The following is a 13,840-nucleotide window of genomic DNA, read 5'->3' as shown; positions in this document are numbered from 1 at the left end:
CCTGGGGAACTTTTTTTTTTTCTTTCCCAGAAGTCTTCAGTCCTGCACGAGCCTCAGCGGCGCCCGGCGGGGCTCGCGCGTCTGGACGCACGCATGACGCAGGCGTGTGCGCGCGTGCGCGGGTCTCCGCGTGAGCTGCCGCATCCCACGAGCCTCGACGAGCGTGTGAGCCGCGGTGACGCCGAGGGTTCATTTATAGAGGAGGAGGAGGAGGAGGAGAGGGAGGTGCGAGGAGAAGTACTGTCGGGCAGGAGGAGAACTCGCTCAGTACTCCTTTAAGGTTTCTAGTGTGGAGACTTTTCTTTGATTTATTGACATTTTTTACATGTTTTTAACAGTATTTATGCTTTTATATTGATATACTTGTTTATTTTTGAATTTAACTAAACATTTTCAATTAATTACTTAACAAAATAAATAGTTTGATATTTTTCAAAATCAAAAACATAGTATTTTGTGTGGTGTCGGTCCAGAATAAAATAATACAAAACTCAGAACAATCAAGCATCACCATGTCGGTCTCAATTTTTATTGTAAAATTGTAAATTGTAAAAACTATGAATTTAAAATGTTGAATTTACTAAATGTATTTTTGAATGATTGTAATCATTCAAAAATATTTTAAATTCAATATTTTCAATCTGTATTTTTTTTTTCTTCAATAAAAATATTGGTATCATTGTAATAAAAGAGCTACTTGATCATGTGATCACTTGATCATCTGCGTGTCGCATGATTGGCTGAAAGTTGGATCCAGTCGCTCGGTGCTCTGTTGGTTTTGTCTGGTGACTCTAATATACCAACATTTATATATTGAATTAAATAAAAGAAACTATGAATAAAAGACGATTTAATTTGTCAAATTTATTTTTAATAATTGAAATTAGAAAATCAAACGTTTGGTGTAAAAAAAAATCCAATCATTTTGAAAATATTCAATTTTTTCTTAAATTCGAATAATCAATAAAAACAAATTCAACCTTTTGATGAAGAAAGTATGAACTTAACAATTCAGGGCTTTAAAAATATTTCAATAAAATTCAAGTGTCAATATTTTAGCAGCTAAAATCAATCATTAAATATTGACACTGATCTACTTCTATCATACTCGAGATCGATGATTGTTGTTCTAAGTATTTATATTTATTCAAAGATGTATTTCTCAGATCAGCAGTTTAAAGTCAACTCCGCTGTTACTAGTTGTTTCCTTTTCACTCCAAAATCAACTGAATCAGTTTCTCTGTTCAACCAGCGTCTGTAATCGATGTCTTCATTAATTCAAAATCAATAGTTCGATCTTCGCGTCCGAGTGTTTCAGCACCACAGACAGCTCTCGAGGGCGACAGTGCTGCCCTCTGCTGGACGCAACCATGAACACATATATATTTATATATTTACGCGCATTAAACGTGTTTTCACAGTTTCGTGAGTCATGTGATGCGTATCCCAGTGTCTTTGTAAATAAAGCATATTTTTAGCATTTTTTATTAAAAGTATGAAGAATTTCTCCTAAAATTTGAACCAACAACACATTAAAAATCATCATTTTCATTAAACGTTTCATCAATAATTTCATTATTAGTCAAATATCGTTTGTGGCTCTTCGGTGGATTCGCTACACAAACTGTGTGGTTCAACCACAGAATATCAATAAAGATCACATCCCTGTAAATAAAACACTTCCCGAGGTGATGTAACAGACGGAAGATGACGTCACGCAAACCTCGCAGGAGCCGAGGTCTCAAGGGAGTTGCAACACACTTTCACGACTTTCCTTTTTTTTCTGGTCATTAGATGATTTTTATTCAGGTGTAAAAATATGTTTCCATCAGTTTCATCATTGAACCCAGAAGAACCAGTTCGTCAGTAGATCCATGTTATTAGTATGTTTTTAACATGTTTTGACACGTTTTTATTGGTCGATCAAATGAAGATCAACGGCTCGGTTCACGTATGAAACCTTCCTCACATGTGGTCACGCGACGGACACGTTATTATTTAGTGGTTAAATTGAAAGCGGTGAAGGACGAAGATCGTCTAACGAGCTGTGAAATGAACACGATCACGTGACCATCGCGGAGAAGAAGTGACTCACGCTCGAGATGTTCTTCAGAAGACGATGATTCTCCTCAGAGTTTAATGATTCTTTAAATTATTGATCCTTCATCAATCCTTTATATATTGAAAGGTTTAACTTGTCATTTTATTATATTTAAAAAAACAAAAAACTTCTAAATATATATATTTTTTTGTTGAACACGTAGAATTAGATTTTCTTATTCCAATATTTTAAAAATTGTAAATTCAATATGTTTTTATCGCCCTTTAAATTGTTAATATGAAATGGACTGGATCCGACTTTCAGCCAATCATCGGACGCACAGACGATCACATGACAAACATTTCAATAACAACGTTTTAAGTCTTTAGATGTTAAATGTCGTCATTTTTACACATATTCAGACTTAACTTATTTGATAGATTTGTCATGAACCCTAAAGATGTATCAGCGATGTCGACACACGATATGAACAAATGTACAGTTTTTATTACACGTTCATAGTTTTTTTTAAATATCATTATTTATCATCGTATTTGTACTACCTATTAATAGTCATTAATGCCACTCACAGGACGACCTGAGTCTGGTTTTGCTCCAGGTTTCTGCCTGTTAAAAATACTTTTTTAATGTTTTGACAGCTAAATATTGACATTAATTCTATACTTTTTTTTTAGCATTCGAAATATCGTTGATGGCAGTTTTCTCTACGGGACAGCAGGTGGCGCTAAAAAGCCAGAATGTTCAAATAGTGTTTCAACATTAGTTTTATTTTTAACTCAAACTAAAGTAGTTTTGTTTTTTTATTTTTCACTTAAACTAAAGTATTTTTGTTTCTTTATTTTTCACTTCAATTAAACAGTTTTTTCTCATTGATATGAAAGAAGTTATTATATATATTTCTTGTGTGTATTTAATTATATCCTATAGAAATAAATGTAACTTCATACCGAGAGCGAAGAACCTTCAAAGAACGGATGGATCCAGATGAATTTTTAAAAAACTTTCTTTGTAGATAAAGTTAAAGATTAGAGTTTGGACCTGAATAACCAACAATATAACGAACATTATTATTTCTATTCGTCTCTAATATTTATTCATCCTCTGAACAAACAAACTCGCTGACGCTCCGACTCTTCTGGTGCCTTCACTGTCCTTTGTCTTCACACAATGAGCAGTTCAAGTGCAGTCGGGAAAACACAGCTTCCATTGTGTTCCTCACTGGAGCTTCTTTGTCTCGGCAACACTGTGGAACGACCCAGTGGAGGTCCCGGAGGTCCGGGGGTCCAGAGACACTCCTGGACCCTGACGGACATGCCGGGCCGCAGGAGGACCCGGAGGAGACCTGGCCATGGCTGATGGGAGCCTGACGGACCCGTCATGAGTTCCCGCGTCAGAGTGAGAGACACGGAGGAGGATCTGAGTCCCGGGCCCTCCAGACGGTCGAGCGGCTCGGATCCGCTGCCGAGACCCCCGGGGAGGAAGGTCCACAGGAAGAGCCGCAGGGAGGAGGCCCCGGGTCGCGGCCGGGAAGGAGATCCCAGGAAGCCGGAGAGGAACCCGGTCCAGGAGGAGAAGCCGAGGAGACGGGTCGTCACGGTCGGACCTGGTCTCCTCTTGAGTTCTGAAGAACCAGGAGCGACACGTTCAGGTCCCGCAGATGATCCTCACCCACGTCCCTCCTCACAAGCCCCGCCTCCGGAGGAGGGGAGGGAGCTGACCTTGACCTCCGCGACCCTGGGAGAGAGGAGCAGGAGCAGGAGGGAGCGTCAGCGGCTGAGGAGCGTGAGGAGGAGGCAGAAGAGGAGGGAGCGCTGGAGGCAGCAGGTGGAGAGACAGGTGAGTTCAAGATAAATGTTGCTATAATAGAGTCGCCAGACTAAACCAACAGAGCACAGAGCTACTGATCAAACTCTCAGCCAATCATGAGACGGCAGAGAAGATCACGTGATGACATAGAATCACATGATCAAGTTGCTTTATTTATTCAATATTTTCGCATTTCAACCAAAAATTATCCACATTTCTTTACTCAATAATTCAATCAACACGAATTTACATCTTTTCAATTAAAAAAATCAATGGTTAAAAAAATACACGTTTCAATCATTGAAAATATTATATTTTAAATATTCAGTGACAACAAATAATTCAGTTCGTTTTCACTGTGTGTAGTTGTTTTTACTTCTGTGTAGTTGTTTGTAGTTGTTTGTACTTGTGTGTAGTTGTTTGTACTCGTGTGTAGTTGTTTGTATTTGTGTGTACTTGTTTGTACTTGATCGTACTTGTTTGTTTTTGTGTGAACTTGTGTGTACTTGTTTGCTTGTGTTTACTTATGTGAACTTTTGTGTAGTTGTTTGTACTTGTGTGTAGTTGTATTCACTTGTGTGTAGTTGTTTGTACTTGTGTGAACTTGTTTGTACTTGTGCGAACTTGTGTGTACGTGTGTGTAGTTGTTTGTACTTGTTTGTACTTGTGTGTACTTGTTTGTACTTGATCGTACTTGTTTGTATTTGTGTGAACTTGTGTGTACTTGTTTGCTTGTTTTTACTTATGTGAACTTTTGTGTAGTTGTTTGTACTTGTGTGTAGTTGTTTGTAGTTGTTTGTACTTGTGTGTACTTGTTTTTACTTGTGTGAACTTGTGTGTACATGTGTGTAGTTGTTTGTACTTGTTTGTACTTGTGTGTACTTGTTTGTACTTGTGTATACTTGTTTTTACTTGTGTGTAGTTGTTTTTACCTTTTTGTTCTTGTGTGAACTTATGTGTACTATTGTACGTATTTGTTGGTTGAATCAACAGATTCATTAAATTTTCATGAAATGATTTTAGTTTTTTCATTTTTTGTTAAATATTTGTTTTGTTATATATTTATTATACATTTGTTTTATGTTGTTATATATTTGTTATATATTGTTTTATGTTGTTATATATTTATTATATATTTGTTATATGTTGTTATATATTCGTTATATATTTATTATATATTGTTATATGTTGTTATATATTCGTTATATATTTATTATATATTTGTTATATATTGTTATATATTTATTATATATTTGTTATATATTGTTATATATTTGTTATATATTTGTTATATATTGCTATATATTGTTATATATTTGTTATATATTGTTATATATTGTTATATGTTGTTATATATTCGTTATATATTTATTATATATTGTTATATGTTGTTATATATTCGTTATATATTTATTATATATTTGTTATATATTGTTATATATTTATTATATATTTGTTATATATTGTTATATATTTGTTATATATTTGTTATATATTGCTATATATTGTTATATATTTGTTATATATTGTTATATATTGTTATATGTTGTTATATATTCGTTATATATTTATTATATATTGTTATATGTTGTTATATATTCGTTATATATTTATTATATATTTGTTATATATTGTTATATATTTGTTATATATTGTTATATATTGTTATATATTGTTATATGTTGTTATATATTTGTCCAACCGTGTCGTTCCATCACGTGTCACGTATCTTGCCGAGTCTCCTCGTGGTACTGATGCATCCTGGGAGATTCTGTGGTGAGAAGCTGGTAATTACTGTGGAAACACTGGCGGCGTCTCCTCAGGACCCACATGACTCCCGGAGGAGGACGGGGCCTCCAGGGGCCTCCAGACGCTGCTGTCACAACTCTCCTCCAGCCGGAGCTGAAAATAGGAAGCGGAGGTGAAGGTGTGGAGATGAAGTGACGACGTCTCGCTGGATTTTGATCGTCAGGTCCTTCAAAGGCTTCTCTGGTGACAACGTGTCGCAGAAAAAGCAATTTCTGAAGGTCATAGATGTTGAAGATGTTCCTGCGTCACGTGACCACCTGGAGCGACGCCGGAACTTCTACCTCCTGAAGCGTCAGAAACGAGTTCTTCACAAAACATGCTCCACTGTCGCAGGAGAGTCCCAGCTACACCGGGTCAGAGGCAGGGGACACCCTGGAAAGGTTACATGATGGATACATGGAACCATTTTCTTACAAGTTGTCAATCAACCCGGTGTTTTTTCTGTGGGAGGAAACCAGAGTTCCAGGGTGCAGAGACACATGAATCATTACAAACGAGTCAAGCAGGAATTGAACCTGCAACCTTCTTGTCGTATATATGTTTGTATATTTGTTTTAAATGATTTTTATTTGTCTAAATTATTTAGTCAAATATAAGTTTTATTTTATAATTGTTTTTAATTAAATATGATTTATTTCAATATGTCATTAAATATGTATTTGATTTATTCCTCCAAAATATTTAGGTCAATATATGGTTTATTTATTTTTATTAAATAAATACTTTTCAAGGGTGAGTTATTTTATAACAAATATTTGTTTTTGTTTTGTTTTTCTTTGTGTATTTCATTATTATTTCGTTTAATTTCCTTAAAATAAATATATTTCTAAATTATTTTTATTTCCTCTAAATTATTTGATCAAATATGTGTTTTATTTGATAAAAACATTCAATTAAATATGTTTTATTTTCTTTCAATATTTCATTAAATATTTATTTGATTTATTCCTCAAAAATATTTAATATTTGTTTTATTTTCTTTAAGCATTATTTTTAAATTAAATAATTAAAGTTATTTTCTGTGGTGATTTATTTGATAACTAATATTTGTTTTTGTTTTATTTTTCTTTGTGTATTTTGTTTAATTTCCTAAAAAATATATATTTTGTAGTTTTTCTAAATATTTTATTGTATATGTGTTTTAGTTTATTAACTATATTTTTTATAAAAACAATTTTTTTTTTCCAACACATTTCATCAAGAAATGCTTTTATTTTCCTAAAAATGTTCATAATATTTGTTTTACTTTCTGATTTTTTCTCACAAATATTTCATTGAATATTTGTTTTGTCTTCTTATCCCTTGTGTCGTCTGCGGGTCATGATTTTGTCCAGATTTATTCATTCCTTGTTGTGTTTCCTCTCAGAGTTGCACCGTCAACCCTGTGAGCAGCAGCAGCAGCAGCAGCAGCAGCAGCAGCAGCAGCAGCAGCAGCAGCGGCGGCGAAGAAGAGGACGAGGACGAGGACGAGGACGAGGACGAGGTGAGGCCTGGACAGAAGGACGGCTTCATCTGCGCCGTGTGTCTGGACGTCTACTTCTGTCCGTACATGTGTCGTCCCTGCAGCCACGTCTTCTGCGAGCCTTGTCTCCGGACACTGGCCAAGAACTGTCCGTCCAACACGCCCTGCCCTCTCTGCAGAACCGTCATCACACGAGTCTTCTTCCAGGAGGGTGAGACACACATGTGTGTTCATGTGCGTTAAATATCATCTACACACTTTTTGTGTTCATTTTACCCTTTGTTGGTTATTTATTGTATAGTTCAATTAATACAAGAGTGTGTTGATGTGTATCACGATACAAGGATATAATGCATAGTGTGTATATCTCTGGTGACAGTGTATATGTGTAGTATTGTCGAGTACTTGACTCTAGTGTTGTGATAGTGTAGTAACAAGTATATATGTGTAGTATTGTCCAGTACTTGACTCTGGTGTTGTGATAGTGTAGTAACAAGTATATATGTGTAGTATTGTTGAGTACTTGACTCTGGTGTTGTGATAGTGTAGTAACAAGTATATACGTATGTGTAGTATTGTCCAGTACTTGATTCTGGTGTTGTGATAGTTTAGTAACAAGTATATATGTGTAGTATTGTTGAGTACTTGACTCTGGTGTTGTGATAGTGTAGTAACAAGTAAATATGTGTAGTACTGTCCAGTACTTGATTCTGGTGTTGTGATAGTTTAGTAACAAGTATATATGTGTAGTATTGTTGAGTACTTGACTCTGGTGTTGTGATAGTGTAGTAACAAGTACATATGTGTAGTATTGTCCAGTACTTGACTCTGGTGTTGTGATAGTTTAGTAACAAGTATATACGTATGTGTAGTATTGTCCAGTACTTGATTCTGGTGTTGTGATAGTTTAGTAACAAGTATATATGTGTAGTATTGTTGAGTACTTGACTCTGGTGTTGTGATAGTGTAGTAACAAGTACATATGTGTAGTATTGTCCAGTACTTGACTCTGGTGTTGTGATAGTTTAGTAACAAGTATATATGTGTAGTATTGTTGAGTACTTGACTCTGGTTTTGTGATAGTGTAGTAACAAGTATATATGTGTAGTATTGTCCAGTACTTGATTCTGGTGTTGTGATAGTTTAGTAACAAGTATATATGTGTAGTATTGTTGAGTACTTGACTCTGGTGTTGTGATAGTGTAGTAACAAGTATATATGTGTAGTATTGTTGAGTACTTGACTCTGGTTTTGTGATAGTGTAGTAACAAGTATATATGTGTAGTATTGTCCAGTACTTGATTCTGGTGTTGTGATAGTTTAGTAACAAGTATATATGTGTAGTATTGTTGAGTACTTGACTCTGGTGTTGTGATAGTGTAGTAACAAGTACATATGTGTAGTATTGTCAAGTACTTGACATATGAACAATATATATATATATATAAACTCTCAACTGTACATAAAAATACTCTTGTTCTGTCTAATGTGATGCTTCGTGAAACAGTGCCATACTCCTAAGAGCTCAGCAGGGGGCTCACTTCAATTTTTTTCTTCTTTTCTAATGTTAATCTTATTCTTGTTGTTTCTGAAGAACTTAAAGTAAGTCAGTAGATCATCAAACACAGATGTTTCTTGAAGGAGTCAGTAGATCATCAAACACAGATGTTTCTTGAAGGAGTCAGTAGATCATCAAACACAGATGTTTCTTGAAGGAGTCAGTAGATCATCAAACACAGATGTTTCTTGAAGGAGTCAGTAGATCATCAAACACAGATGTTTCTTGAAGGAGTCAGTAGATCATCAAACACAGATGTTTGTTGAAGGAGTCAGTAGATCATCAAACACAGATGTTTCTTGAAGGAGTCAGTAGATCATCAAACACAGATGTTTCTTGAAGGAGTCAGTAGATCATCAAACACAGATGTTTGTTGAAGGAGTCAGTAGATCATCAAACACAGATGTTTCTTGAAGGAGTCAGTAGATCATCAAACACAGATGTTTCTTGAAGGAGTCAGTAGATCATCAAACACAGATGTTTCTTGAAGGAGTCAGTAGATCATCAAACACAGATGTTTCTTGAAGGAGTCAGTAGATCATCAAACACAGAGATGTTTCTTGAAGGAGTCAGTAGATCATCAAACACAGATGTTTCTTGAAGGAGTCAGTAGATCATCAAACACAGATGTTTCTTGAAGGAGTCAGTAGATCATCAAACACAGATGTTTCTTGAAGGAGTCAGTAGATCATCAAACACAGAGATGTTTCTTGAAGGAGTCAGTAGATCATCAAACACAGATGTTTCTTGAAGGAGTCAGTAGATCATCAAACACAGATGTTTCTTGAAGGAGTCAGTAGATCATCAAACACAGATGTTTCTTGAAGGAGTCAGTAGATCATCAAACACAGATGTTTCTTGAAGGAGTCAGTAGATCATCAAACACAGATGTTTCTTGAAGGAGTCAGTAGATCATCAAACACAGATGTTTCTTGAAGGAGTCAGTAGATCATCAAACACGGATGTTTCTTGAAGGAGTCAGTAGATCATCAGACACAGATGTTTCTTGAAGGAGTCAGTAGATCATCAAACACAGATGTTTCCTGAAGGAGTCAGTAGATCATCAAACACAGATGTTTCCTGAAGGAGTCAGTAGATCATCAAACACAGATGTTTCTTGAAGGAGTCAGTAGATCATCAAACACGGATGTTTCTTGAAGGAGTCAGTAGATCATCAAACACAGATGTTTCTTGAAGGAGTCAGTAGATCATCAAACACAGATGTTTCTTGAAGGAGTCAGTAGATCATCAAACACAGATGTTTCTTGAAGGAGTCAGTAGATCATCAAACACAGATGTTTCTTGAAGGAGTCAGTAGATCATCAAACACAGATGTTTCCTGAAGGAGTCAGTAGATCATCAAACACAGATGTTTCCTGAAGGAGTCAGTAGATCATCAAACACACATGTTTCTTGAAGGAGTCAGTAGATCATTAAACACAGATGTTTCTTGAAGGAGTCAGTAGATCATCAAACACAGATGTTTCTTGAAGGAGTCAGTAGATCATCAAACACAGATGTTTCTTGAAGGAGTCAGTAGATCATCAAACACAGATGTTTCTTGAAGGAGTCAGTAGATCATCAAACACAGATGTTTCTTGAAGGAGTCAGTAGATCATCAAACACAGATGTTTCTTGAAGGAGTCAGTAGATCATCAAACACAGATGTTTCTTGAAGGAGTCAGTAGATCATCAAACACAGATGTTTCTTGAAGGAGTCAGTAGATCATCAAACACAGATGTTTCTTGAAGGAGTCAGTAGATCATCAAACACAGATGTTTCTTGAAGGAGTCAGTAGATCATCAAACACAGATGTTTCTTGAAGGAGTCAGTAGATCATCAAACACAGATGTTTCTTGAAGGAGTCAGTAGATCATCAAACACAGATGTTTCTTGAAGGAGTCAGTAGATCATCAAACACAGAGATGTTTCTTGAAGGAGTCAGTAGATCATCAAACACAGATGTTTCTTGAAGGAGTCAGTAGATCATCAAACACAGAGATGGTTCCAAAGCTTAGGAGCAACAGTCTGGAAGGATTTCTCTCCTCTGGTCCGGAAGTTCAGGAACCATCAGTAGATTCTGATCCACAGACCTCAGAGCCCGAGCTGGGGTGTAAGTCTGGATCAGATCACTGATGGAAGGTCTGACCATGAATAGATCTGAAAGTAAGAACCAGAATTTTAAAATGATCCTGAAAGAAACTGGCAGCCAGTGAAGAGTTTGAAGGAGAAATGTGAGTTCTTCTACTAGAGCGGCTCAGAATTCTGGCTGCAGAGTTTTGTATGAACTGCAGGCGAATCAGATCCTTCTTGTTTAGACACAAAATAAACTGTTAAAATAGTATAAACGACACAAACACATGGATTATAAGATTAAGATCCTGTTGTGACAACACTTAAGTTTAGAGATTTTTCTCAGTTGAAACAGTTTTTGGTCAGTTTTGTGCAGAGTTGAACTAGAGACATGTCTTTATCAAATACAACACCAGGTTTCTCAGTTCGACTCAAGAAGAACAACATGTTGAGTTTGAATCATTTCAGCATCAACATGTTCGTCAACATGTGTTTTTTTTGCAGACTATTCATGCTATTTTTATTTGTTTGTGTTTTGGACAGATTTGAATCGAACGACACGAACATTCTTCCCGAAGGAATATTTGTCCAGAAAGATACATTTCCAGAAGGCAAGTTGTGCAAAATGGCCGCTACCGAGTTGCAGGAAGTTTTTCCGGATATTTGGAGGTAAATTTCATTAAAAGTTTCCTTTTTTAGTTTTAATAAAGAATTCAATATGTGTTCATGTGCGTTTACATATTATCTACGTTTTCTTATCTGTTAATTTTAACCTTTATTAGTTATTAATTGTATAGTTAAATTAATACATGAGTGTGTTGATGTGTATCACGATACAGGGATATAAAGGGATATTTAGCGATAGTGTAGTAACAAGTATATATGTGTAGTATTGTCGAGTACTTGACTCTGGTGTTGTGATAGTGTAGTAGCAAGGATATATGTGTAGTATTGTGGAGTACTTGACTCTGGTGTTGTGATAGTGAAGTAACAAGTATATATGTGTAGTATTGTGGAGTACTTGACTCTGGTGTTGTGATAGTGTAGTAACAAGTATATATGTGTAGTATTGTCCAGTACTTGACTCTGGTGTTGTGATAGTGTAGTAACAAGTATATATGTGTAGTATTGTCGAGTACTTGACTCTGGTGTTGTGATAGTGTAGTAACAAGTATATATGTGTAGTATTGTCGAGTACTTGACTCTGGTGTTGTGATAGTGTAGTAGCAAGGATATATGTGTAGTATTGTGGAGTACTTGACTCTGGTGTTGTGATAGTGAAGTAACAAGTATATATGTGTAGTATTGTCCAGTACTTGACTCTGGTGTTGTGATAGTGTAGTTACAAGGATATATGTGTAGTATTGTCCAGTACTTGACTCTGGTGTTGTGATAGTGTAGTAACAAGTATATATGTGTAGTATTGTAGAGTACTTGACTCTGGTGTTGTGATAGTGTAGTAACAAGTATATATGTGTAGTATTGTCCAGTACTTGACTCTGGTGTTGTGATAGTGTAGTAACAAGTATATATGTGTAGTATTGTCCAGTACTTGACTCTGGTGTTGTGATAGTGTAGTAACAAGTATATATGTGTAGTATTGTCCAGTACTTGATTCTGGTGTTGTGATAGTGAAGTAACAAGTATATATGTGTAGTATTGTGGAGTACTTGACTCTGGTGTTGTGATAGTGTAGTAACAAGTATATATGTGTAGTATTGTCCAGTACTTGACTCTGGTGTTGTGATAGTGTAGTAACAAGTATATATGTGTAGTATTGTCGAGTACTTGGCTCTGGTGTTGTAATAGTGTAGTAACAAGTGTATATGTGTAGTATTGTCCAGTACTTGACTCTGGTGTTGTGATAGTGTAGTAACAAGTATATATGTGTAGTATTGTCGAGTACTTGACTCTGGTGTTGTGATAGTGTAGTAACAAGTGTATATGTGTAGTATTGTCCAGTACTTGACTCTGGTGTTGTGATACTGTAGTAACAAGTATATTTGTGTAGTATTGTCTAGTACTTGACTCTTGTGTTTTGATACTGTAGTAACAAGTATATTTGTGTAGTATTGTCTAGTACTTGACTCTTGTGTTTTGATACTGTAGTAACAAGGATATATGTGTAGTATTGTCCAGTACTTGACTCTGGTGTTGTGATAGTGTAGTAACAAGGATATATGTGTAGTATTGTCCAGTACTTGACTCTGGTGTTGTGATAGTGTAGTAACAAGTATATATGTGTAGTATTGTCCAGTACTTGACTCTGGTGTTGTAGTATTTACAGACCACATGACTCTTGACGAAGTTTTAACTGCTTTCATTTGTTTTCAAACCAAAATATGTCCAAACATCAGCTTTAAAATAGTTTTTTATTAAAAACTTTTGAGTGATTCGTTCAGCGGGTTGGCCCCGGGGCCTCCTCCCCTCGGACACTTGTGTTCCTGCGAGCGTTAAGGACGTGTTGTGACTGTCCAGGGCTGCAGCAGTCCGGCCCGGTCCGTCAGTACCACCGAGGATACCGTCTGGACGCTCTGGACTTCAGGGACGACGGACGCGGGTGGAACCTGGACCTGGACCTGGTGGTGATCTACATCCACTCGGTGAACTGGATCATCTGCCTCTTCGTCTTCTGCTTCCTCTGCTACCTGTTCTTCCCTTCGTCCTGATGATGATGATGATGACCTCTGACCCGATGATGATGACCTCTGACCCCGCGGGAGTCAAACCGGCGACTCATCGTCCGACGAACATCTGATGAAGTTCTCAATCAATAAATCAATAAAAGGAGGAAACGTGTCGGAGGTTCTGATCAATGAAGTCGATCACGTGAATCTCTTGGTGTTAATAATGGATGAAATGATTGATTCATTCTTCACTAACATGCTAACTGTTAGCATTGTTAGCATCACATGAAGAAGATCAAGTTTTATTTGTTTATTTATTTTATTGTTTGAATTCAACCTTTCAAATCAACACTTTCTTGACAACAGAAGAAAATAAGAAGAAATGTTTAAAAACAAACTATGTTTCTTATAAAAAAACTCTGATAAAACTGCAGAAAAATGT

General features: G+C 36.1%; 1 protein-coding gene across 2 annotated transcripts; it reads left to right on the top strand.

The window, feature by feature from the left end:
* Positions 1 to 3,385: 3,385 nt before the first annotated feature.
* rnf180a (ring finger protein 180a) lies at positions 3,386 to 13,544 on the top strand. Of its 2 annotated transcripts, XM_087785587.1 has the most exons (5): positions 3,386 to 3,898; positions 7,044 to 7,160; positions 7,244 to 7,350; positions 11,315 to 11,440; positions 13,250 to 13,544. In XM_087785587.1, exons 1-5 carry the CDS (start codon positions 3,440 to 3,442, stop codon positions 13,527 to 13,529), a joined length of 1,089 nt encoding a protein of 362 aa, XP_087641713.1. In that variant the 5' UTR covers positions 3,386 to 3,439; the 3' UTR covers positions 13,530 to 13,544. The 2 variants fall into 2 exon arrangements, with proteins under 2 accessions (XP_087641713.1, XP_087641714.1); XM_087785588.1 differs by having other exon boundaries at positions 7,044 to 7,350; positions 13,250 to 13,529.
* The last annotated feature ends 296 nt before the right edge of the window (positions 13,545 to 13,840 follow it).

Source organism: Callionymus lyra, chromosome 1 (genome assembly GCF_982586985.1).
Source record: "Callionymus lyra chromosome 1, fCalLyr1.hap1.1, whole genome shotgun sequence".
Taxonomy (NCBI): domain Eukaryota; kingdom Metazoa; phylum Chordata; class Actinopteri; order Syngnathiformes; family Callionymidae; genus Callionymus; species Callionymus lyra.
This window is presented reverse-complemented; position numbering and strand designations above follow the sequence as displayed.